Raw genomic sequence first — 27,284 nt, 5'->3', positions numbered from 1 at the left:
GTTGGAGACAGGCAGAGTGGCTGGGACGAGTTCTCCGGTGGTGTTGGAGACAGGCAGAGTGGCTGGGACGAGGGCCCTGGTGGTGTTGGAGACAGGCAGAGTGGCTGTGTCTGGACTTCTGGAGAAATCCAAAAGCACATTTAAAGAGGTATCAGGCGTGCTGTTAAACAAGTTCTCTGAACCAAATTGCGGGAAACTGATGTCCAGACAGCTATCCAGGATTGCCCATGTTTTTGTATCATCTTCTCGAACACAGTAATCCTTAAAAGAGTCTGAAATGAAAATTATAATTAGAGAAATTATAATTAGAGACATGGAAATATCAAAAATATGATGTAAGACATTATGACATTAATTTGAATGAATAGGCATACCATTGTCCAGAATTATCTTTTTTGTTGTGTTTGGTGCTTCTGGACCACATTGAACAGGCTTGTCCCTACAAGGTTCTGAAATGATATGAAACAAGGAGATGATTAATACTGGTATACTAGTCCTTCTATTAATAACAACAATTGTCATGATCCAGAGGGGCGCACAGTCTCCAAATAGCCAATTCAAGTGGTAGTGACGACCCCCTGTGGCTCATGGACTATATGCCATCTAATGCACGGATGGCAGAAGTTACGTTCATTTATATTTAAATTTCTTAGTTGATACTTTTGCCCAACACAACACATTTTTTATTTTGCATATAGGGACCTAACAAATCACCTGAGGAAGGAAGTTTAACCATACCCTCCATACTGGAGAAAAAAAAAAGCCCATGTTTACAAACAACCTATCTGTGAAAAGAGCAGCACCTTGTGACCAAGCTGGTCAATCAAATTTAAGGGCCACCAAACTGCTCAAGATGCACAGTCAACGAACTTGACTTGGATTACTGCTTTTTAATTCTGAGATAATATAGAGAGAGTCAACCGAAAAAAAGTTGGAATTACTTTTACCATTTAGGTTAGCCTACTTTTTACGGACGTTAGCGATAACTAGCTTAGTGTTATATGGATTTGTGTAAGATCTGACATGAACACCTGCAAGAAGGAAATATGGCTCAAACACGTATGGATTGTTGTGGATACAGCAGATGACGTGCATTGCTATGGATTATGGATTATGGATCTTCCATGGATTATATCGGATTGCATGGAAAGGTAGGATGCCTGTGTATTTAATAATTGGTTTTCGGCGTCTGATGTGAGGCGTGTCAGCGTCAACGTTAGCGCTAACTAACGTTGTGTGTTGTGTTACGTGGTTTGGTGTAAAGAGCGGCAATAAAAGAGCGGCAAACTTTGACAGTATGACAAAGCCAGAGTACAGTAACATCACAGCGGCACCGTAACATCTCTCTTGATGCCAGGCAAAACAAAGTCAGAACACCTTAACTCAACTTCAGCGTGCTGGAACAAAGGCAAAGAGCCGTAACAACTGTTACGGCGTTCTGCTGTGGTTTCTCGTATGGTTTTGGAAGTTACGGTTGTCATAGCCCTTAAAACAATCAAATTGACTCATGATATTTATTCACATGATAAAGGAGGTCTCAAATACCACAAAAATGACACTAACTCATTTTTGACCAAACATGATGATGTTACGGCGTTTTGCCTTTGTAGGGCAGTATACAATATAGACTATATACCCAAACTGCCGGCTCTGAACGGGTTTCCTGAGCTGCCAGCTCCGCCCTGGTCTCCTGAGCTGCCGGCTCTGCCCTGGTCGCCTGAATGTCCGACTCTGCCCTGGCCGCATGAACCAGCACCACCCTGGAGGCTTCCTGCTCCAAATAGGCCACGCCCTCGTCAGCCTCCAGGGGCTTCTGTCACATATCAACCTAGTCACCAGCCTCTGCACTACATTTCCCATCACCCTCCTTGGCTCCCACCTGCACATCATTCACAATCACTCACACCTGGACCTCATCATTAACCTCATCGCCACAGTTCCTGGTCCGACCTCATTTTCACTAAGTGGACTATTCTCCCTGTCTCCAGCGATCTCCCTGTCCTCTGTCTCCGCAAAGATCACCCTTTGGACTCCACTACCCTGCTCACCTCATCCCTGCACCTTTGTTATCAATAAATCACTATTCACCATCCATCTTCCTCTCCTGTATCTACTTACCATAACACAGACATCAGTACTCGACTTACACAATGGTAACACTCAACAAATAAGAATAATAAAAAATATAAATTCAGAAAATTACTAAATAAACAAACAACACAAACTTGTTAAAAGTGAAACAAAAACAAGTTCAGCAGCACAGATAAAACCAAAAGAATCAAGAAATCTATTCAGAGAAATATCAAGAGATTTCCAAGAGTGCAGTTATACAAGAGAAGTCCTACTGTGGAATTGCTGTGAAAGTCATGCAATTATTAACCTGGAATATACTGTAATTTCCCACTACATTTTTTTTAACAGTGCAGCTCTCTGGAATACTTGATTCTGATTGTTCTGATTGGTCAAATGCAGCACTCTGCAGTCAAACCATTAAGCTGTATACTGTTGTCCCTGGCAACCAATCTCCTACACTCTGCTAGTTTGTCACATCACTCTGCAGTATTTTTCTTCTCACATAGAATTTATTCTCAGTTCTATATTTTTGTCCATTTATTTACTCATTTGTCAACAAGTCAACAATATTATACGTGGAAAAATGTACAGTTAGGTCATTATTGCAAAATGAACCCCTCCGGGATGATTGTCAAGGTCCAAATAAATGGACTGTCTGGTGTATTGTTCATCATCCCTTACACAGTGTTATACATATTTATAAGTGTTTCATAATATAGAAGCTATAAGTCTTCAGGATCTGTGTAGCACAGCCTGGAACCAAATCAGCATTTCGTCTCTGAATTTACTTGTCACTGAGCTGGACAGCAATAAGTCATTCTCACACTGCAAAGCGTTGGCCTTGAGTCAGTGGAAGAGCATGCCGTCGCCGTCACCCCACCCCCACCTGTGAGAACATTCCATCACATTCTACAGCTTCACTGGCATTCTGTGGCTTTCTCTTGTATTACCTTGCTCACATTATTGCATTAATCTGAGAGTGCTTTGGGCTCCTAGTTTTAGTCAGCTAGTGGCAATCAATGCACAAAACCATTATGAGCCATTGATTTCAACCCTCAGTGGTCATATTTGCTAATGTCTACCCACAAGAAAGGAAATTACCTCAGAGCACAAATCACTGTCTGTGTGATTGGTAAATGCAGTTACAATGGCTGCAACATTTGTGTACACCGCCGTTTTATGAGTTTTAAATTAGGCATCATTTTCAGCCAGTGTGAATTCTTTTGAGATGCAAATTTGATCTGGAATACTTCTGGGAGCATAGAACGCAGACAATGTATCTTGTTAATGTGAAAAATATAGCCTAACTTTTGTTAGTTTCCTTTATCCAAAGAAAAAAAAAATCCCAGTAAAATAGCTTTATGTGGAAAGTAATAGTTTCAGACTGAATAGAGTCAAACCGTTGACCGTTTAACCGTCAAAGAGCTTAAACATGTCACACTGTCAAGTCAAGTCACGTCACATTTATTTATAAATCGCTTTACAATACAGATTGTTTCAAAGCAGCTTTACAGAGATAACAGGAAGCTTTACAGAGATAACAGGAAAATAATGCAACAAAGTTTGTTTCCAGAAGAAAATAGCGTCACATCCAGCTTAAGTAAGTTCAGTGATGTTTAATTTTTGTTGTAAAAAAGTTATTAATTTAGTTCATTTATATATATAGCTGCTCTGGAGAAAACCGCGATGTCATCGTCCAGCTCAGTTCAGTTCTCATATAATGGTGTCAATGCAGGCAGATCAATATTATTGTTGAAAATTAAATTAAATTAAATTTAATGTCCCCAACTATGCAAGCCAAAAGCCAATGGCAACAAAGGTGAAAAAAGGCGAAAAAGGCGACAGTGGCAAGGAACCAAAACTCCATCAGGTGGCAGAATGGAGAAAAAAACCTTGGGAGAAACCAGGCTCAGTCAACAAACGAACAGTGTATGATTATGATTCAAGAAGCATTATAGGTCAGAAGTCAGATTGGTTTGGAACATTCAGAATATTATCCAGTTCCATTTGTTTGAAGATCGGAGTCATCACGCCGGTATCGAGACGGGTTTGTTGAGGATCAGTGCTGATGGCTGTCTTGTCGATGATGCCTTCACAGGAGAGAGTCTAGTTGACACAATCTCTGCTGACACTTCAGGGATGCGTTGTGGTCGTGTCTTGGTACAGGTCCTCCATCTGATCTGGATAAGGCCCGGATCTGGCTGACTACATCATGCGTTGTGGGCAGTGGCGTAACGAGCCAACACCGGGCCCTTAAGCAGGATTATCAAAGCGGGCCCCCCTACTACAACACGTGATGATGATACGCGCACCAAAAAAAAAAAAAAAAATATATATATATATATATAAAAACCGCTAATAACACATTGTTACTGTTACTGTCACTGCTATATACACATAGGCCTAGGTCCAAATACATATAAAAAAAGATGCTCACTTACATTATAGCTGCATTTTCCGGGCTTTCCTCTGTGCGAAGTTGTCGATCATATCATTAAGATCCAGATAGCGCGCACGGGCATTCTCAATCGCTTCAGGTGCTTTACTCGCTTCACTCTCTTGCTCCATCTCATCTCGATCTCCCCCGTGTCATCTTTTTAAGCTTCCTATTTTTGGTAATTTATTAATTCATTTATCAAATTCCACTTTTCGTTTGCGCTTTTGAAAGCCACTTTTGTGTTTAAAATTTGACGACTCCATATGTCTCAAGTTCAACGTTTTTTACTGTTTTGCACGCAATGCGCATGTTCACCCGGGGATTCCCCAGTCCCAATTCGAAACAAATTACACCAAATTCATCATTGTTCGTTTCAAACATTTATTTAATGATCAGTCGAATATGTTGTTGTCATTATTTATTCAAATCAATTCGCAAAAAAATTTAAATGCGATCAGACTAAAAGTAGTAAAATGCGATAGGGGGACCCGGCTGTCAATCAATATCTTCCAGTAACGCGGGCGGGCCCCTGATTGGTCCGGGCCCGTAAGCAACTGCTTACCCTGCTTACCGATAGTTACGCCTGTGGTTGTGGGTCATGTCTAGGCGCAGGTCCTCCATCTGATCTGGATAAGGCCCGGATCTGGCTGACTACATCATGCGTTGTGGGTCATGTCTAGGCGCAGGTCCTCCATCTGATCTGGATAAGGCCCGGATCCGGCTGACTACATCATGCGTTGTGGTCGTGCATTGAATATTTCCCTGAAGGTCTACTTTGAAAAGTTCAGAGTGTGTGTGGTCTTGGCAAAAACAAGCAGAGAGGATATACAGCCACTGTATATATGAAACAAAGTCGAGCGGATCTAAAGCCCAGGGGTAGGCCAATACATTGCAATAATAAGAACATGTTGGAGACACTATACACTTAAAAACAAAAACTAAACAAAAACTGTATTTTCCATCTCACCCAGTAAACTGAATTATCTTTGGTACTCTTGCATTTCATCTTGTTTATTATTATTATTTATATATATATATATATATTTTATATATACTTAAGTTTTTAAGAAATTCACTTGGGTAATCTCACTCAGTTAGAAATCCATCTGCCCTTGTCGTTGGATAATCAACAGAGGTTCTGCAGTAGCAGCCCTGGTTTCTCATTAGCATTAAACCGTGCAACATAATGAAATAAGCACAGAAAAACATTGGCATAAAAAACATACTTTTTCAGTGAAAAGTAATTCATCAAAGGAAGTTTACAATCAATTCTGGGGTGAATCTGAGATGTGTTTTTTTTTAAATGGTTGCATACATTAAAATGATTTGTAAAGTGTGCCAAAGCAAAATGTAGCAAATGCTGCATAATATACATATTCATGATGCAAACCCTATTAGCTGCAGCTCTCAAACCAAGAGCTTCCACAAGCCTTAGTGTTTGAATCTGATGAAATTAGGAGGGGTAGGAATGCTTGTAAGAAAAACTCTGATGCACAACAACATAATCATAAAATACACAACCAAAAAAAGAAAGAAAAAAAGTATGGTGAATACATGGTGGAATACAGACTGGTAGGTGGAGAACTGACGAAGGTTAATACTGTACCTATCATCTTATCCAGCAATTACTTTTCTGTAAATGAACAGTATTCAAAGTGTATCCTTTTTTAGCTTTAAGATTAGTACTTAGATTATGTTATATTATACACAAATATTTGAGTTTATGAGCATTGCATTATATATGATTACATATTAATTTATATCCTTCTCTTGTCTACACAGGATTGTCAGTCAGCATCTCCACCTTCAGTCTAGTGGCCATTGCTACTGAAAGATACAGTGCCATTTGCAACCCGCTGAAGTCAAGGGCATGGCAGACCCGTTCTCATGCCTACAAGGTCATCGCTGCCACATGGGTACTATCTGTGGGTATTATGGTGCCCTATCCTGTGTTCAGTATACTGGTGCCAATCAACAAGTCGAACATCACGGCTCACATGTGCAGGCTTGACTGGCCAAACAGTCAAGTGGAACAGACTTGGTTAGTCTTTTGACACCATTACTTTTGTCTTAACTATGATGCAATAACATGAAGGCATAAAGGTTATCATTTTAATTTGAACTTTACGTTTTATACACACTTACACCCAGGGTATCACATTAATAAGCTTTCATGTGAAAATAATTTAATAAGGATTATAGTATTGTTATGAGGTGTGGAGGAGATGAACCCATATGCAGACCGTATGCAATTGAACAATGTTTATTGTAGACAAAAAGGGAAAACAAAACCCACAAGGGGGCAAAACATGGACAGAACAAGGAGTGACTAAACTAGACTATGACTTGACAGATAACTAGACGATAAACAAACAGCAAATACAGAATCAGAACTTTCTCTAGACAATACTCTTAACAGGATACTCGAAAGGTTTCACTAAGTATGATAATGAACCGGAACAGGACAGCAAACACAAGGGGATTAAATAGGGAGAAATTGATAATGACAGCAGGTGACACAGATTAAACAATAATGACTAACGAGGAGAACAAGGGGGCGGGGTTAAGTAACGAGACAACACAAGCACATGCCCAAACAAAAGGCCATGTGCTTGCACACAAAACATGGGTCTGTCATGATCCTGCCTCAAGACTAGAGAAAATCAAGGACAAGAAGGCAGAATCATGACAAGTATACTGTTTTTTTATGCTGTTTTTTACCACTTTTGACAAATATGATAAAAAAATGCTAATTAGTTGGTTTTATTGTACATAAATATTTTAAAAATATCATTCTACAATTTTACCCTCAACACAGACACAACCCCAACTCAGAAACTCTGGCCTCAAAGAAAATCCCAGTCATAATTATGACTTTGTGGTGGTTCACCATGTGTGTTCAGTCTTTCTGACATGACTTCAATGGACTATAGCTCTACAAGAGAAGGATTGGACATGCCTTTTCCACTCATTGGGGCTAAACCTTTCATCACAAAATCAGCCATGTCTCAAAAACTTTACAGCTACTACTACTACAACAGCAACAACTAATATTACCATTAAAAAAATAAAATAAAATCTACAGTCTCTTCAGTCATAGGGGAGTTATCATGCTTTTCACTTTAGAATACTGATCCAAATAATTAGTGATTCCTTCTGAAGTATTTGGTAATACTTGAGTCATTACTAGTGGGTTACCATTACCTTCACTTTAAAATTAATTAGGCTATAGATTATGCATTATTCATATTAATTATGAACCTGTATATAGTAGTTCTTAGTGGTCCTCTGGGCGGTATGAAAAAATAGTAGTTATTGATTAGCTGGTAACACATTATAAGTATAAGTATACAGTAATTAAGTATTTACAAATCATTAACAAACTATTACTTTATAGTCAAGTCATAGTTAATATTGCAGTCTCTATATATAACCAGAGCAAAAAAGGGGAAAGCCTCATTCAGGTGTTTGAGTCTGTTTGTGGAACAGTTCTATCGCACGATTATTTATTTCTCTCGAATACAAGATATTTCCATGTGATGAGATCGTACAGGCTGCAGTGACAGAGATTGAGCGTGAGTAATTGTTCCGTGTGATCATTGAGTGTTGTTTGAATCGTTGTATCATAGTTCATGTGGTGTTGTTAAGGGGAAAGTAAACAATACTTCTTTCTCTTTTGATAAAATAATATCAGAGGGGAGATTGAGGACACGTGAGTGCACACGTGAGTTGACAGCTACGTGAGTTTTCTAGTGCGGTGCAGCGCGTCACAGAGTGAGTGTCATTTATATTATTCTTAATTGTAAATGCTTATATTCACTCAAAGAAAATAGATTAAAGGGATAGTTCGCCCAAAAATGATATTTAACCCATGATTTACCCACCCTCAAGCCGTTCGAGATGCATATGTCAATCTTTTTTCAGACGAACACATTTTCAGATCTTAGATCGTGGTTATAATGTGAAGCTATGGGGTCCACCTCGTTCAAGTCCCAAAATGTGCATGCATCCTTCACAAAAGTAATCCATCCGGCTCCAGGGGGATAAACGAATGCCTTCTGAGGGTAATCCGTGCGGTTTTGTCGTAAAAATACACATATTTAAAACTTTATAAATGAAAATAACTGGCTTCCGGTAGCGGTCGACGCGCGTTCACGGAGATGGATGCTGGCATATGACGTAGGACGTAGCGTAGGAAGCGTTGTGACGTAGAACGAACGTAGAGTTTTGTTTTGCTCTGCTCTCTGGCTGTGCTGTCACGTTCGTTCTATGTCACGACGCTTCCTATGCTACGTCCTACATCATACGCCAGCATCCATGCTGTGTAAGGCCCAGGTGTTTTCTACCATAGACCTGGCAAGCGGCTATTACCAAGTAGCTATCCACGAGAAGGATCGACATAAGACTGCCTTCGTCATGCCATTCGGGCTGTATGAGTATGAACGGATGCCGTTCGGTCTCTGCAATGCACCGGCGACATTTCAGAGACTCATGCAGGCCGTAATGGGCAATCTGGTGTTCCAAATGGTCCTTGTTTACTTGGATGATCTTTTGGTCTATTCTAGTAAATTTGAGACCCACTTGTCCAGACTTGATACAGTGCTCCTCCGGCTGAGGGAGTCCGGGTTGAAGATTAAAGTGGAGAAATGCCACTTTCTCCAAGCAGAGGTGAAGTTTCTGGGGCACAGAGTATCGGCCCAAGGGGTAGGCCTTAACCCTGACTGTATCAGTGCAGTGGTGCAGTGGCCAGTACTTAGCACCGTGAAGGAACTGCAATCATTTTTGGGGTTTTGCAGTTATTACCACTGGTTTATCGCGGGTTTCTCCAAGGTGGCAGGACCTTTGCACAATGTCGTGAATATGTCCACCAAAAAGGGTAGTGGGTCCCCGTGCAACAAGTTGTTCAAGGGCTCTTGGACATCTGAGTGCCAACAGGCATTTGAGCGCCTGAAGAGGGAGCTGACTTGCGCTTCAGTGCTGGGATATGCCGACTTCTCTCTTCCGTTCATGCTGGAGACAGATGCCAGTAGCTTGGGTTTGGGCACTGTCTTGTACCAGCACCAGAGTTGGAGAAATAAGGTTATAGCCTACGCTAGTCTAAGGTTGAGAGGTGCCGAACGCAACGAACGGAACTACAGCAGCATGAAATTAGAGCTCTTGGTGTTAAAGTAGGCTGTAGCAGAAAAGTTCAGAGGTTATCTGCTGGGATCTCGGTTCCCTATACTCACAGACAATAACCCACTCTGTCATCTTAACACGGCTAAGTTGGGAGCAGTGGAGCAAAGGTGGGTGGCACAGCTGGCTGTGTTCAATTTTGAGGTCCGCTACCGGCCAGGGCGTTGTAATACAGCTGCTGATGCTCTCTCCCAGGGGCCAGAGCAGGATGATGCGGAGATAATGACCAAAGATGCAGAGTATGATGGCTGTGTGGCCATTTGCAATGAAATACAGGGAATTGCTGTAGAACCAGACTTTGCATGGGACACCAAGGAATTGAGAGAACTCTGGGCTTGCTCAAGCAAAGGTGCTATTGGGCAGGGATGCATGAGGCTGTAGATAACTGGGTGAAAAATTGTCAACGTTGTGACACAGCCTAAGATTCGGGCATCCTGGACCCCTTTTCTTGCTTCCCTAAATTGGAAGTGGTAGCTGTTGATTTTACAACCCTGGAGCCCACCTCTGATGGTCGAGAAAACGTCCCTATGTTTTTACAAAGTTTAGCCAGGCGTTTCCCACCCGGGATCAGGAAGCGGATACCACTGCCAAGGTCCTCTTGAAAGAGTGGTTTCTCAGGTATGGAGCACCGCAGAGACTGCACTCTGACCAGGGAAGGAACTTTGAGAGAGCAGTCATAGCAGAACTTTGCAGATTGTATGGGTTACGGAAGTCAAGAACTACTCCGTATCACCCACAAGGGAACCCCCATTGTTAGCTATTCAACCGCACGCTGCATGACCTGCTGCACTCGTTACCACCGGACAAGAAGAGGAGGTGGCCTGAACACCTGCCAGAGGTGGTGTATGCTTACAACAAACAATGCCTTACTCCTCCATGGGATATTCCTCATATTACATGTTTTTTGGCACACAACCGCACCTTCCAGTTGATGCGTTGTTGGGACGGGAGCCTGAGGAAGGCACGGAATCCAACTGGTTGTCTTTTCATCAGGAGCGACTCCAAGACGCCCATGCTAGAGCGAGAGAGTATGCAGAGAAAAAAACAGCAGAACAAACAGCCAGGCATGAGAGTGAAGTGTATTGCCCAGAAGTCGCTGTTGGACACCAAGTGTACTTGAGGCACTGTCCTGCAGGAAGAAACAAGATCCAAGACGCATGGGCACCAGAAGTTTACAAAGTGAAAGAGGTTCAAGGAACTAAATATGTGGTGGAACCAGAAGGAGGAGGTGTGCAAAGAAGAGTACATCGTTCGAGAGACCATCAATGCTTTCAGACCTTGAGTGTGTAGTTGTGGAGGAGACATGGCGAGCTACAAGAGAACAGTCAATGCCTTTGGTGGAAGGAAGTCCGGAACAATCCAATCCGCAGGTAGAGATCTCAATAGAGCCTGAGTTTGGAGTATGCGAGAGCGTTGATGAGCCACTATCTACAGTGGAGAGAGGTGTGGATGAAGGAATTGGTAGCGTGGAAGTGGTACCAACGGACTCAGTTCCTGATGCTGTGGTGAAGCGTCCAGTTCCGGCTCAGAGACATAGTCTGGCTGTCCCAGTTGAGCCAACAGTTCCGACACCGGTGCCAAATCAGTCTCAAAAGGCAGACTGTGGGTAAACACAGTAACCCGTACAATTTGCCCAAGTCCGCTTGTAACGCGGTGTCATTCAGCCCAGACGTTTTGGCTCAAGTTTTGGCAGGCATGGTAATGTACACGTCCGAAAAGCTGAAAAGTGGCAGGGAACTTATGGCAGGGGAGAGTGTAACCAGGGCAAAAATAGACTGTAGTCATGCCTACTCACCTCTGGAGGGCGCCCTTGCGCATACGTGTAGTGCAGTTGTAAAAGGAAGAATAACTGAATAGTGTTACGATAGAAATCCCTGAGCCCATGTGAGCTGCAGTGTGTGAGTTTAAAAATAACGCTGTTTTTCTGAAAGAAAAGAGGAAAGCCTCATTCAGGTGTTTGAGTTTGTGGTGCAGTTCGATCGCACGATTCTGTATTTCTCTCGAATACAAGAGATTTCCATGTGATGAGATCGTACAGGCTGCAGTGACAGCGAGATTGAGCGTGAGTAATTGTTCCGTGTGATCATTGAGTGTTGTTTGAATCCAACAGATGTTTGAATCTTACTTTTCACGTGTTGTAAATCCAACAGATCCGATTCTCTGAACTGCGTCTGCGGCACAAACTAACATGGCGGCGCCCATCGCACATACAGCTCAACTAACGTGATCGTTATAAAGGTGTTTAAACAACAAAACACCTCTACTTGCATATATTTGACAATCGGAATATCATATATTTCATGCCATAGCTAACAAATTTGTGAATATTTTGAATAAAAAAGGAAAAATGCCATAAAAGCAGATCATCATTCATTCAGCGCTGTTGTTGCTGCGGTCACGTGACAAGCAATGACGTGTCACCATGGAAACCATAAAGTGACACGTTCTAAATAATGGTCGTCTTGAAAAACTCACGCTGGTGGGTCAGCCAGAATAGTTTAAACTTATGTGTGATAGGGTTAAATGCGGTCGGAAATGAAGAATCCTTTTTTTTTTTTTTGTCTGGCTGTGTTTGAGTTTTTTATAGTGAACATGTTTGCACTGCCACATATACATGTTATGTAACAGGCTTATGTTATTTATGGGGACTTTTTACTGTACAAACTGTATATTCTATCCCCCTACACTAACTGTACCCCTAAACCTACCCATCACAGAAATATATCACAGAGATATGAAACAATAATTAATACTAATGAAAGAATTGTCTAATAAAGGTTGGTTTAAAGCACTCAATTAATGACATTTTCTTTGACCTAATCTAAATCGAGAAATATTTACAGTTAATAAGTTGTTAACAAAGCATAAAAACATTATCTAACTCATATGAGCTAATTAAACAATACAAGTGGCTTAATTACAGTGATAATGAATGAAAAACTCACTATTTGTATATAGCCTATTTGTCAGGGTTCTGTCACCTCTGTCTATTTCTAGGTTTTGTGACAGAGCCCTGACACTGTTTTGTCTTGTCTGTGTGCCTTGTTTCATGTGCCTTGTTTTTGTCTTGTTCTGTGTAGCACGCAGCTTGTGTTTACACTAGCTGTGTGCTTTCATGTTGTCATGTTTTGTGTGAACACGTGGCTTATGAGTGTTCTCATTTGCTGCGTGTTCATGTCTCGTTTTGTGTTAGATGAATACTGCTAAACAAAACAAGCCAAACATTAAAGCTGCAAGATGAAAAGGGCCCTCACACCCCCGTGCCACCGCCATCCAGCGGCTTTAGGAAAACAGAGCACGGTGGGCAGTATGTAAATATAGAAGGACTATGTCAAAGTAATTTGTATTTGCCACACTTCCTGCTACCAGCAGGTGGCGCTATTACTATAACTGAATATTGGCATGTAGATGTCTTCAGGATAGGACTCTTATCAATCATATGAAGTTTGGGGCAGATTGGACATTGTATGCCTGAGTTACAACAACTTCCTGTTTCATGGCGTTAATCGCCTAAATTAGCACTTAGCCAAGTGTTGCCTGATTTAACATGTTTCTATCATGTTTGGTACTTTATGGTATATTTAAATATGTTTCTGGGAGTGAATTACAGTGTAAAGTATGTCATTTCCTGTTGCCAGCAGGTAGCGCTATGACTAGCTGAATATTGTCATATAGATGTGCTCAGGACAGGACTCTTATCAAACATGTGAAGTTTGGGGTAGATCGGACATCGTAAGCCTTAGTTACAACAGCTTCCTCTTTCATGGCGAAACATCAGAATTTGTCAGGCCGCCACAGACACACCCTTCAGCGAAGACTAAATATCTTCACAATTTACCACTGCTAAGGCCTTAAGATTAGACTGACCATATATGATGCTGATCTGGTTAAATCTCTACAAGGAGTTGCTGTCTCCTGTTGTCTTCAGGCCAGGACTTTAATAATACATGTGAAGTTTGGGGCAGATCGGACACTGTATGTCCGAGTTACAACAAATTCCTGTTTCATAGCGAAACATCAAATTTCTGACGCGTGTGCAAAGTTTCGTGAGTGGGCAGTATGTTGGACTATGTTAAAGTCATTTGTATTTGCCACACTTCCTGCTACCAGCAGGTGGCGCTATTACTATAACATGGCAATTAAGCCATTTTGCCCCACCCAATTCTGAAACCCATATCACACGTACATTTTCACCACTTCTGAAGCGTGTGCAAAGTTTCATGAGTTTTCGAGCATGTTTAGGCCCTCAAAAAAGCGATTCACTTTGGAGAAGAAGAAGAAGAAGAAGAAACGGAGCAGAAAAAATAGGGTCCTCTCATCATTGGTGCTCGGGCCCTAAATATAACAACAAACACAATATACACATGAAAGACACAACTTAACAACATGTACAACAGTGAACAGCATAGTTCATAGTAATGGTATGGATCAGCATGTGTGCAATTCTAAACAGAATTTGTAAGAAAAAAATGTCTAAACAAGCAGTCCCTGCTGAGGCAATTAATAAAACTAAGACAAACACAACCATGCTGTATAGCTAGGACAAACGGCAGGACCAAAATAGCACTAACCAGCATAAACCAGAGCCTGGAAAAGCATGGAAATAGATGCTGGTTTAAGCTGGTCTGTGAGTAGGGGACCTGCTGTCAGGGAATCAACTCTAAATGCAGTAAGTCCCAACTGCATCACAAGAGCAATTAAATCTTGCTCATTAAATGTGAAATTGAGGCCCAAGCCTTGTATAGTATCCATCATGACTCTCTGTTCAGTTATCCATATCAGGAACATCATCGGCCAAGAGCTTCACACAAATCATAGCCTGCTGGTTCAAGTCCTGGTAAGAGGCTGGCTCAGAGGGCTTTGTTTCTGTCCTGCTGAACAAAGTTTTAAAAGCTGTCTACGCATTTACTTGTGATGATGGCCAGTGGGCTGTCAGCACACACTGTTGACTGGAGAGAGCTATGTTCAGCCACTTCTGATAAACACTCTTGTTGATAAGAAATTTTGCCTTGAGAGATATTTTGACAACTTTATTAATCATTAATGTGTATAATACTTTTAAAGTTGGACTGAAACACCTGTGTATACATATAACTTAACCCTAGACCATATTTAGGGGGGCTTTATCCCCCGTCTTTCATCAGCTCTTTTGATTTTGTCGTCTCTCCCCATGTTTACTGAAAACAGTTTGGAACATCATCTGTAGCTAAAGTCATAGCTCAAAAGCATTTTACAATTAGAGTGGATTGCATTCGGTTGACATTAGATTAGACCGGATCAACATTGGGTTTAACCAAGTTCAACCACCTGTTCAAAGAAACTAAAAATAGAATGATTGGCTGTTTGTTTGTCAATCCACCTCTATGTATGTTCCAGTCCAGTTTCCTCTACATGCGACTCGCTTTTCTTTATTGTGTCACCCGGAGTACTGGTGACTTAAAGTGAAATACCACATAATTCTACAGTGTCAGTGTAACAATCCACTTTAGGGGACTGTGGTTGCTGCATGCATCCTTCAGTACTGGATGGTGCTGTGAGTGCCCCAGCATGAGTCACTACTGGGAAATCCTCCTCAAAGTCAGCTGGAGGGGGTTCTGAGACATGGAGGAGATGCTGTCTGTTCCTTATGCTCTTGCCACCCTGTGATGTGTAGGCGTAGCTATTTGGTTAATGAGCAGGGGTATTGAAAACCACAAGCTGATGAGCATTTCTATCATAATAGCCTTTACCCCTCATTCTTTGCTTTGTGATAGTTTCTTTCAAATTAGTGTGGACAACACGCTGAAGCATGGCCTTGGTCAGTGGGTGGAAAGTCCTGGTTTGCCTGGAAAAAAAGCTTTTGTGCAGGGGATGGTATGCTATCTCGGGGTAGATTATAAACATGGAGAAGAGCACGGATGTCAGTATGGTCGCGGGAGCATTTTTCCAGAAGATGCTTGGCAGATCTGACCGCACAGTCAGCTTGTCCATTGGATTGGGGATAGAGAGGGCTGCTGCGAACATGCTAAAAGTCCCATGTGTGTGCATAATCTGTAAATTCCTAGGACAAGGACTAAATGTGCTTTTCCATGCCAATCGGTCAGCAGCCGGGAAAGACCAGGGAAGATCCAGAATTTCATGCTGCAGTAATTCTGTCTGATGCGATTTGAGAGCATTGCAGGGTGCGTAACAAGATACCTCATTGTCGATATCAGTATACATTGATGGCCAGTACATAATTCCTTAGCCCTCCGCTTGGTCTCTGTGATGCCAGGATGGCCCTGATGTAGCTGTCCAACATAAAACTTTTGCATTGCGGGTGGTATAATAAATATTTCCCCACAAAGCAGCAAGTTGTCCTGAATGGTCAGCTCATCTCTCATCAAAAAGAATGGACGCAAGGTATACAGATGTTCTTTTGAGGGGGCTGGCCAACTATTCCTAATGATATCAGAAAGCTCTTGGCATGTGACATCTTTTTGCACGGCAGCCCTGAATTCATCCATTCGACGGGAAGAGAGTACTTGGACGGTCATGATTTCCAGCAGGTCATCAGGCGAGTTGTGGAAAAATGTGGAAAGGTGGTCTCGGGACAATGCATCAGCCACGAACAATTCCTTTCCATGTTTGAAGATCACACCTAAGTGGTAATGATGCAGTTCCATCATCATACCCTGTAAGTGGGGTGAGGCATATATGGAGTGGCTTCTTTAATGTGGTTATTAAGGGATGATGATCAGTTTCTACAGTGACAGGATGGCCTTAGATAAAGTGATGCAAATGCTACAGGCCGCCCTCGCTGTAAACATACGTCACCAAGGACATGTTAAGAGGTATTCGCTAAGAGAACCACCGGTATGGACATATCCAAATACTGCAGAACTGGGGGATTTGCCAAAAGCTTCGTCATGAGGCTCATGCCAGTACCACTCCAAATACTAAAAAGCAACAGTCTCAAAGGACCAGTGATGTCATTGAAGGAATGAATTTTGACAAGTAATTTGTCATGTCCAGTTGTCAAGAACTGCTGCAGTGCTTGTTTGTCCTGAGGTGTTGGAATGTATCGATGTATTGATCTACTGAAAAAGGGAATATATTTCAAATACAATAAAGTATACTTTTTTTTTCAGTAGGGTTGAATTGGCTCTATCACTCTCTCTCCTCTCCACCTATAGCTGGTGTGAGGTGAGTAGAGATGTGCGGATGGGCTATTATTTCATCTGCAACCGCATCACAAAAATCATCATCCGTCCGCACCAACGTTTTTTTTACCAATTTTCAAAGCCGCACCCGCCTGCCATCTATGGTCTATGGGGCCGATGCGAGGCCCTGCTGACGCGGGCCGCGAGGCTAGAAAGCTCTTGCTGGTTCTAGAAAGGATACTGATCCAATGCAGCAAAGATATTTAAAGGCTAAAGTCCTTACTAGTATAGCCTACTGGCTATTTTGTATCCCCAGAATATCAGCAGTGAATTCTGTCTCCGATCGGCGCACAGGGACAAAAATAAATGAATAGCCTAAATAAAACGCACATCATCAAACCTGACCTTACCTGACTAGGCTACTGTACAATTTTATCATTGTAATAAAAAACGCAATTTGGCACATAATTTCAACATTGCCACGGGTGGTTGCAGGAAGGCAGACAGAGATATATTTCAATAAACAAAGGTTTAATATAATAAATCACAAGACAGCAGAACAGGTAACAACACATCCTAAAATGTAACTAAACACAGGTGACACAACTGAACTGATAATGACAGTAACCATGGATACGAAGGAGTGGCGGGAAAACAACAAAGGAGAACAGGAACCAATCAAAATACAAACTGAAAGTCCAAACAAACACTGACACGTGACAGTACTCCCCCCTCCCGGTTGGCGCATCCTCGCACCATAAATAGAGCCCAACGTAGCTAGAGGGATGAAGGGATGAGGTGAAGCCAGAGGAGTGTAGTCCCGAGGCGGTGGCAGGTCGATGAATGACCAAGGCCGAGCCAGGGGGACGAGGGACCCCGGTGGAGCTGCTGGACTGATGGGCCATGGTGGAGATGAGGGAGGTAGGAGCCACGGTTGAGCTGATGGACCGACGGGCCGAGGTGGAGTCCTGGTCGCGGAGGTTGGAGGTGGAGACTGGGGATCCACCGACCATGCTGGAGCTGAACACTGGTAGACCCGCGAGCTCACCTCACTGAAGGTGGCATGTGGGTGAGCTGTGGGGCTAGCAGGAGGTGGCAACAGCGTGGTTGAGGAATGGATGATGGGAGGAGGTGGGAGAGGGAGGCTGGGTGGGAGTTCAGGAACAGACTCAGGAACAGGCTTAGGAGCAGGCTCAGGTTCAGGAACAGATTCAGGCTCAGGCTCGGGAACAGACTCAGGCTCGGGCCCGGGAACAGATACAGGCTCTGGAACAGATACAGGCTCTGGAACAGATACAGGCTCGGGAACAGACTCAGGTCTGGTAACAGGAACAGTTCTTGGGGCAGGAACAGGTCTAGGAACAGGAACAGGTCTTGGGACAGGAACAGGCTCTGACAAGGTGGCGGCCATCATGGCTAAGGGCTCAGGTGGCGAGGCGGCGGCCATCTTTGTCGAGGGCTCAGGCGGTGAGGCGGCGGCCATCTTTGCCGAGGGCTCAGGCGGTGAGGCGGCGGCCATCTTTGCAGAGGGCTCAGGCAGTGAGGCGGCCATCTTTGCCGAGGGCTCAGGCGGTGAGGCGGCGGCCATCTTTGCAGAGGGCTCAGGCAGTGAGGCGGCCATCTTTGCCGAGGGCTCAGGCGGTGAGGCGGTGGCCATCTTTGTCGAGGGCTCAACAGGCATGACGTGAAGAAGCTCTGGAAAGGTGGTCTCGACGGGACGAGACTCTGGAAAGGTGGTCTCGGCGGGACGAGACTCTGGAACGGTGGTCTCGGTGGGACGAGACTCTGGAAGGGTGAGACTCTTTGGCGGCTGCTGGTGATGGTGGTTGTTCTCTGGATCGGGACGCAACGCTTACCAAACACCTGCTGATGGCTTCCCTCCAGTTCAGTCCATCAGTGTTTGGGAGGTCGATGGCCTGGTGGAAATTGGTCCCGATCCAGAGAAGCAGCTTGAGGGTTTCGTCGTCAAGGGGGCTAGGTGACAGCTTGACGAATAAAGTTCTCTGTGAAGGAGAAAAACTCTGTGCTCTCTTGAGCAATTATGACAAATATAGCCCTGTAGTCCATATGGGCTGGTCCGATCTTGGGCTGGTCCGACCGGTCACGGGAGGTTGCAGGAAGGCAGACGGAGACGAAGATATATTTCCACATAGATAATAAATCACAAGACAGCAGAACAGGTAGCAACACACACTAAAATGTAACGGAACACAGGTGATACAGATGATGATGATTAACTAAACACAGGTGATACAACTGAACTGATAATGACAGTAACCACACCACGGAGTGGGCCAGCGTTAACAGACGAGCGATAAATGCTCCGCCTTGAGGAATGATACTCATAGCGAAATTTAGGTGAACGAACAGAGAAGCATACAAGTCTTAGATAATTTTTTTTTTTTTTTTTGCAATGATGATATGACTGAATTACACAAACATTAAATATATCAAAATATAAAACAGGATTTGAATCTTATCTTGCAGACCCCAAACTTCAAAATCAACCAGGCCAGTTAGTTCATTTTGGACAATATTTGAGCCTTTTTTTCTTTCTTTTTTTTTAAGTTCTAAAACATATGTCATGGAAATTCTTAAAGGTTGTATCAGCGATTTCAGGCCCAAACGTAAATGATCACATTCATCTAATCTTTCCTAACGATCCGCTAGCTGCCCGCCCCATGAGCATGCCGTCAAAAAAAACGCGTCTGCTACTTCTGCGGAGTGATTTACTCCAACTCTGAGTGAGCTCTCTGCTCCTCACCACAGGGCTTCTCTGGTGCTGCGAGCAAATCACTCCGCCCAGGCAGCAGTGCTTCGCCTTCTGAGAATATAGTTCCCAGTATGTATACGGTTAGAAGATGGCTGTGTCTCATGTGACCTTGTTATTTGTACACGCTGTGACTACACACATCACAACATGTAAATAGGAAAATGTTGGCGTTATTTTGTCACTTATTGGGAGCAGTACGCACGGAGATGAAAAGGATTTGTATGGACTTATCTAACTCTGGGGGATACGGTGAATAAGCTAAAGTCCCAAAAAGTCAGCGTGTTCCTTTAATGATTGTAAAGCGCTTTGGGTGTACAGTAGTGCATATGAAAGCGCTATATGAATGCCTCATTCATTCATTCATTCAACTGAAGGGGTCAAGACTTGTTTCTGTCCTTCAAAAACTTGCATGGTGTCAGAAGTGGGATACAATGGTCCAGGGACTTTGTCGTATCAATCCATTGGTTTTTAATGACAACATTTCTGATAACTGGAAGAAGTTTGAAAAGGAATGGCACATGGCACTGAATGGCCTGTCAGATAAATCAAAGAAGGTACAAGCCTACACTTTGTTAAACGCATCCGGTCCCGAAGCGGTTGATAAATCTGAAACATTTGTCTATGTGGTCGGGGAAGATTATGAGGATCCAGAGGTACTTCTGCAAAAGGCAATAAAAAGGTTATGATCTGCAAAAAAAGCAACAAAAAAACCCCCCACTTGTATTGCTCTGTTTAAATGAGAAAAAAAAAAGCCAAACATCACGCAGGTATTATTAGAGCTCACACAGTATACATTTGTTTTGCATAAAAAGGTGCTTCCCAATATCACACCCTCATCTCTTACATCTACTTCCTGGTCAGATTAGTATTGCTTTTATTGCCTTTGTGCTGGAGCTCGTAATGAATTTGAAAGCCACACAGGAAACAAGAGGAGAGAAAAGTGTCTTTGATATCAGATAAGTGCAACATGGAAAGGAGCTGCAAGCACAAAGCTGTCTGATAGATGAAAAAGATCAGAGGAACATGTTAGCATAGATGCTTTCAGGGAACACCCCCACTCTGTCATTTGAATATTATAAAATGATGTCATATTACTGGATACAGCTTTTTAATTTAAATTTTGACATTCAAGTATTGAACCTGAACCTGTTTCAAGGTTTGGGTTCTCGAGCCACCAAACACTGTTGTCGTGCAAATGAGCGGCCGGAACACATTAAAAGTTTTCTGTTTTCGGTTGAAACGGTCTCGTGTAAGTGGCCCCTAAGTTAATAATTAATGATCTTTGCAATGGAAGTGAATCAGTCACAAACTTACATTAGCTGGACAATAACTTTATTCTAAAGCTGCTGTAAAGCCAAAACAATCTCTGTTACTTTGATTTCCTATTATCACTTTAAAGCTGCTTTGAAACAATCTATATTGTTAAAAGCACTATATAAATGAAGGTGACTTGACTTGACTTATTGCATTGCCCTATTGCATGCCAGAGCTGACCATCACACCACATTATTTTAAATATGATGTGACTGAGTCTGTTAGCTTTTGTTGTTCTTTGCAAATAATTATAATTGACTGCAAAAGTTATTTAAACAATATTATATTGCTGTTGTACTTAATATCGCCACAGGTGATCAAAACTATTTATTAAGTTCAGAATTCAGCACAACAACACTTAATTTTGTGTGACACTTTTGAAATACTTGATTCTGAGTGGTCACTTGTGGTATTCAGTGATCAGATATTTACTAATATTCTGTAACAGTAACAACTATATATCATACTGCTCATGATGTGGGTAACTGAAATAATATTGCATTTCAGTTATCAACTGTGTGGACAATAACCTCAGAGGACTTCAGTATTAATATTATTGTATCACTTGTTGCTTCAGTATGTTGACATTTTTTCTTAGATGAAGTTTTAAGATAATATTCAGGAAAGATAATAACGAAAATAGTTCCAAAAGAAGCCAAATAATCAAGCTTTTCTTATCACCAAGAGACAAACAGATTGAAACAGAATTGTAAGTAAAAATACAGCAATTTATCCTCGCTCATAGCATTCTACTCTTCCACTCTGTGGCACTTATGTTCTCTGGGTTGGTTTCTTATTATAGGACTCTTAATATAAGAGAACTTCAACTGAATCTCAGATATTCTGGTTTTTACAATCCCCTTAATCTTATGACGTTTTTGGAAAATGCAGCACAGTACGGTCTCACCTCTCATCTCTCGGGTTCTCATATGTTTACTACTGAAATGTAGTCCTTTGGTTTCATTGTTATACTTGCGGTCTTATCTGTATTGAATCCCTGCCCTTTCATTTACAGATATTTTGCTTTCTTTCTCTCTGTTAGGTACGTCTTGTTGCTCTTCATTCTATTCTTCATCCCAGGTGTGGTGATGATAATTTCCTACGGTCTTATATCCAGAGAACTTTACAGAGGGATTCAGTTTGAACTGGAGCAGAAGAAAGACTCTAGTGGTATGTTTTTTTTTTTTTTTTTTTTTTTTAAAGCCCTCACACCACAATTTCATTAAGCCCTTGAAGCCCTGAGTAGTCTGAAGCATGCATGTTCACCTTGATGAACCACCTGGAAAACTTTTAAAAGATTGCACTTGTTTAGCCACCAGTCATTTTCCATTTAACAAATGTTTTTCTGCTAGCACTTGAATCCAATTTAAACTTATCCTTTGGATGTTACCTGTGACTTGGATTTCCAGTAGTGAGCCAGTGAAACCACAATTTAAACAACTCTAATTCGGTATTGTTTACTGGCTATGGTGTTTTTTAGAAACCTTTTGGAAACTTTTTTTTTTTTTTGCATGATGTAACTGCTACGAGTTAGGTGGCTTGCTTTCTTTGGCATTCTCAAAGGCTCAACAGACTATAGAGCTGGTAAGTCCCGCCCCTTCCGCTAACCCCACTGGACCTCTAGGTTGAAAAATCGTCAATGCAAGTGAATGTGAGAAAATAATTATTTTCTGGTCCCGTTAGAATTTTGCCATGAATGTGAACATATGTTGTCTGTGAATTTTTTATATAATTTTTCGTGTGAAGAATGCTACAATTTAGCGGGTAGAAGTTTGATACGGTTAGACTTTGTGTGAGAGCACTTTGTGGACTACAACTCTTCGCTGCTTTCGACGCGTTTGATAGACGGGAATCTGAAGAAAGAACAGCCCATTTGGTTTGAATGGTGACATTTGGGTACAAAACACACAGGCATCTCGATCTGTCTCCTTAGATTATCGCAGCATTAGCACTGTGATTTGACAAGTGGAGGGAAAATGTGTTATGGGGTGACGTCACATAGGCGACATGTAGTCTTTCTCGTTATGTCTTTTCCACAACTGCTAGCCAAAGAATCATACAATATACTGTCAAACTCGTAACATGAAAAATTATATAAAAAATTCACAGACAACATATGTTCACATTCATGGCACAATTCAAACGGGACCAGAAAATAATTATTTTCTCACATTCACTTGCATTGACGATTTTTCAACCTAGAGGTCCACTTGGGGTTTTACGGATGGGCGGGACTTACCAGCTCTATTGCCTTCTCTTCCCATTTTGTGTTAGAGGCTGCTTGACACAAATCTCCCATGGCGAGGACTGAATGCACTAAGGTCATGCTGAGTACCTCCCTGTGTGTTAAGGTTATTTGTGCACTGATGTGCTGGAAGTTCTTTCAGGGAGAAGCTTTAGACAACTTCAGTGAGGTGGAAAGGGGTACTTCTAAGGGCACTGCAGTTAAAGACCTCCACAGGTATCTTTTATTAGAAGTTTTCCTCAAAAAGTAGGCTACTATTTGTACCATTGCTGGGATCAAATAAATGAGGCTGGAAAAAAACGAGAGTGAATACTGAAGTTAATATTTTGGGTATTTGGGTATTGGGTTAATATTCAGAGTAGGGACGTGCAGAACAAGATCTTTACATATTTAAACAGGCTACTGGTTATAAAGGTTGTTATTTTCCTTACTTTGTTAATTCCTTGTATCAGGTCCATGCAGAGTGTTACAAGATACTTATATAAATTAACCTTCCCATCCTCGTAATGTTATTGTGCCCTGCAAAACCCATATTATGCCGTCTACATTAAACCTTGGTGACACTAGACTTTTCTGAAGCTCTTGCTCTAATGCTCTAGGACTTCCGTGTTTAGTAAATATAGTAATAATTTCAAAAACTTTTTTTAAATACACCATATACTCAATACTTTCTTGCAGCACTGCTAATATGCAGCTTTAAAGTTTGTGTTCTTTGAATTCAACCAAGAGGTCAATCTGTGGCATTTAAATCCTCTGTTAGTTACAGGTCTTCTCATTATACAGATTCAAAAGTTAGAGTTCAGCAACCTTTGAATGCAGAGGATTGTGAAATGTCTTCTGCATTTCTTCCAGTCACTCCATTTACTTTCATTCATGGGTGTGAATAGAAGTCAATGGAGTGCAGATTTCTTGTGTTAAACAGAAATAACATACATTTTCTTTTAAAAACGGAATAGAGTGAATATACACCTTCTTAATTTCTTCACTTCTTTTAATTACAGGCGTAAGGAATGGGTTGAATAGTGTAATGTCTCCTGGCCATGATGAGGACGATGGATGTTACATCCAGGTCCCAAAGAAGCCCTCTGCTATAGAACTTTCTGCCCTGACCACCTCAGCAACCGTCAAGACAGACCGTCCACGGAGCAACACCTCAGAGGCTAAGCTCATTGCTAAGAAGCGAGTGATACGAATGCTGATCATTATAGTTGCCATGTTCTTCGTATGCTGGATGCCTCTGTACTCAGCCAACACCTGGAAGGCTTTTGACCAAAAGTCAGCCCAGCGCATTCTTTCCGGAGCTCCTATCTCCTTCATTCAGCTGCTGTCCTATACCTCAGCCTGCGTCAACCCTATTATCTACTGCTTCATGAACACCCGCTTCCGCAAGGCTCTCATTGTCACCTTTGGGTGTTGCAGGCGGCCGTGCCACAACCGGAGGAAGAGGAGGGAAGGTGATGATGAGATCACTGGGGTCACAGGGGCATCCATAACAAAGTTCAGTTATACCACCATTAGCACGGTAGGACAGTGTTAGCATTAGCATTGCAGGTGTCTCCAGTTTGATCCATGAGCTGTGTGCTTGTGACATTTATTGCTTGTTTAGGAGTTTAGATCACCAAATGTGTTCTTCATTTTCATGGTGTCAGTGTTCATTTTTTTATTTGGAAAAAATACCTCATTTTTCTGGCCAAAGTCGATGTGTCTTTCTATGGTTGTGTCTTCAACTTTTAGCATTGTGATACAATCAAAAGGTGCGGTACATGGGATGTGCAAAGATGTAGCTTTATTTTAATTGTGTAAAATCTTATCATGCATGGGATTTGTTAGTAGGGAAATACCATAGAAATATTCTTGTATCTTTGATGTTATGGAACCAAATACTGCATGTAGCATGATCAAACAATAGAGTACTGGTAGATAGCTGCTTTCTGGCTACAAAATGGTACAGTCTATTTTGAGTGTTGTGATGTCTGTATTTTTTGTTCACTGTTTTGTTAGTTGTATAATAGAATCTTTGTCTTAATGAGCTTTGCTTAAATGACCCCACTGAGAGTCCTTCTATTGTATATTCTGATAATAACAGCATAATATGGTCTTGTAGGAGACAATGTTTAATCTGTGCTCCTTCTTTTTTGATGCACATCTCTTATAAGTTATCCTTCATGAAGATGTATCAGGTGGACAAGACAATCAGTCATCAACGGAATAACGGTCTCTTGGAAATCTTCATCCCAGCTGATGATATTAAATGGTCAATAAGCTGCATGACCAACGCTATCTCACAACCAATTCGTACGAATGAGTAAAAGGTGTCTAATTCTAACGACCTCACTCGTACGAATTTGTACGATTTGTCTAAACCCACGTGATGGGTACACTGTAAAATCCAACAGTGATTCTAACTAACACTTTTTTGTTAACTTTACTTAATGTCTTAACTTAATTGTAAAAATCTAGTAATCTGTACTATTCACATACTATGCTTTGCTTACTCAGAAAACCCAAGTTAAGATTAATTGATTGGTTTGAGTGTGGTTTTTGAGGCAGAAAAATTCTTAATGGACTTTTCATTCATTTCCTCCACTTCTGCAGTTATTTTTCTCTGTTTGCATTCAATCATTTCCCAAAGTCATCTTGAATGTTGAATTGTCAATACAACAAACATAACAAAAAAAAAAAATTATATATAAGCTGACTTCATAAATTGATGTTGATTTTCCTAAAATGTTCTTTGTCACCATTATGGCGATTAGTGATCCCTTTGGTTGGGCACTTGAAACTTAATTTATACTATTGTAATTATCTTCCCATTGATGTAGCAATGCAACAATAAATCAGTTATTTGGTTTCAAAGGAAGAAAAGGAATATATATATATATATATATATATATATATATAAAAGGTTGTTGATTGTGACTTGTAGAATGTTGGTCCACTCCTCTTCAATGGCTGTACGAAGTTGCTTGATATTGGCAGGACCTGGAGCACGCTGTCGTATAGCCTATGCCGATCCAGAGCATCCCAAACACATTCATTCATGCTGATTGCAGGAATGTCCACCAGAGCTGTGGCCCGTGAATTGAATGTTAATTTCTCTACCATAAGCCCTCTCCAAAGGCAATTCAGAGTACATCCAACCGGCCTCACAACCGCAGACAACGTGTAACCACACCAGCCCAGGACCTCCACATCCAGCATCTTCACCTCCAAGATCGTCGGAGACCAGCCACCCAGACAGCTGCTGCAACAATCATTTTGCATAACCAAATAATTTCTGCACAAACTGTCAGAAACTGTCTCATGGAAGCTCATCTGCATGCTTGTCGTCCTCATCGGGGTCTCGACCTGACTGCAGTTCGTCATCGTAACCGACTTAAGTGGGCAAATGCTCACATTCAATGGCGTCTGGCACTTTTATTGATGGCATTTTGAATGCACAGAGATACGGTGACGAGATCCTGAGGCCCATTGTTGTGCCATTCATCCACGAACATCACTTCATGTTGCAGCATGATAATGCATGGCCCCATGTTGCAAGGATCTGTACACAATTCCTGGAAGGTGAAAACATCCCAGTTCTTGCATGGCCAGCATACTCACTGTACATGTCACCCATTGAGCATGTTTAGGATGCTCTGGATTGGCGTATACGACAGCGTGTTCCAGGTCCTGCCAATATTCAGCAACTGGCAGTGAAGAGGAGTGGACCAACATTCTACCACAGGCCACAATCAACAACCTTTTTTTTAATTTTATTTATATATATATATATATATGTACACTCACCTAAAGGATTATTAGGAACACCATACTAATACTGTGTTTGACCCCCTTTCGCTTTCAGAACTGCCTTAATTCTACGCGGCATTGATTCAACAAGGTGCTGAAAGCATTCTTTAGAAATGTTGGCCCATATTGATAGGATAGCATCTTGCAGTTGATGGAGATTTGTGGGATGCACATCCAGGGCTCGAAGCTCCCGTTCCACCACATCCCAAAGATGCTCTATTGGGTTGAGATCTGGTGACTGTGGGGGCCATTTTAGTACAGTGAACTCATTGTCATGTTCAAGAAACCAATTTGAAATGATTCGAGCTTTGTGACATGGTGCATTATCCTGCTGGAAGTAGCCATCAGAGGATG

At 41.8% G+C, this 27,284-nt stretch overlaps 1 protein-coding gene across 1 annotated transcript in view; it reads left to right on the top strand.

Annotated features, from left to right (window-relative positions):
- Positions 1-25,791, top strand: part of cckbra (cholecystokinin B receptor a) — a 70,832-nt gene extending 45,041 nt beyond the window's left edge. The window contains exons 3-5 of the mRNA XM_084395407.1: positions 6,293-6,551; positions 21,936-22,063; positions 24,140-25,791. Of these exons, the coding sequence (XP_084251533.1) occupies positions 6,293-6,551; positions 21,936-22,063; positions 24,140-24,675 (923 nt within the window). The 3' untranslated portion in view covers positions 24,676-25,791. The remainder of the gene's footprint in view (positions 1-6,292; positions 6,552-21,935; positions 22,064-24,139) is intronic.
- The last annotated feature ends 1,493 nt before the right edge of the window (positions 25,792-27,284 follow it).

Source organism: Rutilus rutilus (assembly GCF_951802725.1).
Source record: "Rutilus rutilus genome assembly, chromosome: 2".
Classification (NCBI taxonomy): domain Eukaryota; kingdom Metazoa; phylum Chordata; class Actinopteri; order Cypriniformes; family Leuciscidae; genus Rutilus; species Rutilus rutilus.
The sequence above is the reverse complement of the archived record's forward strand: the minus strand, read 5'-3'. Positions and strand labels throughout refer to the sequence as shown.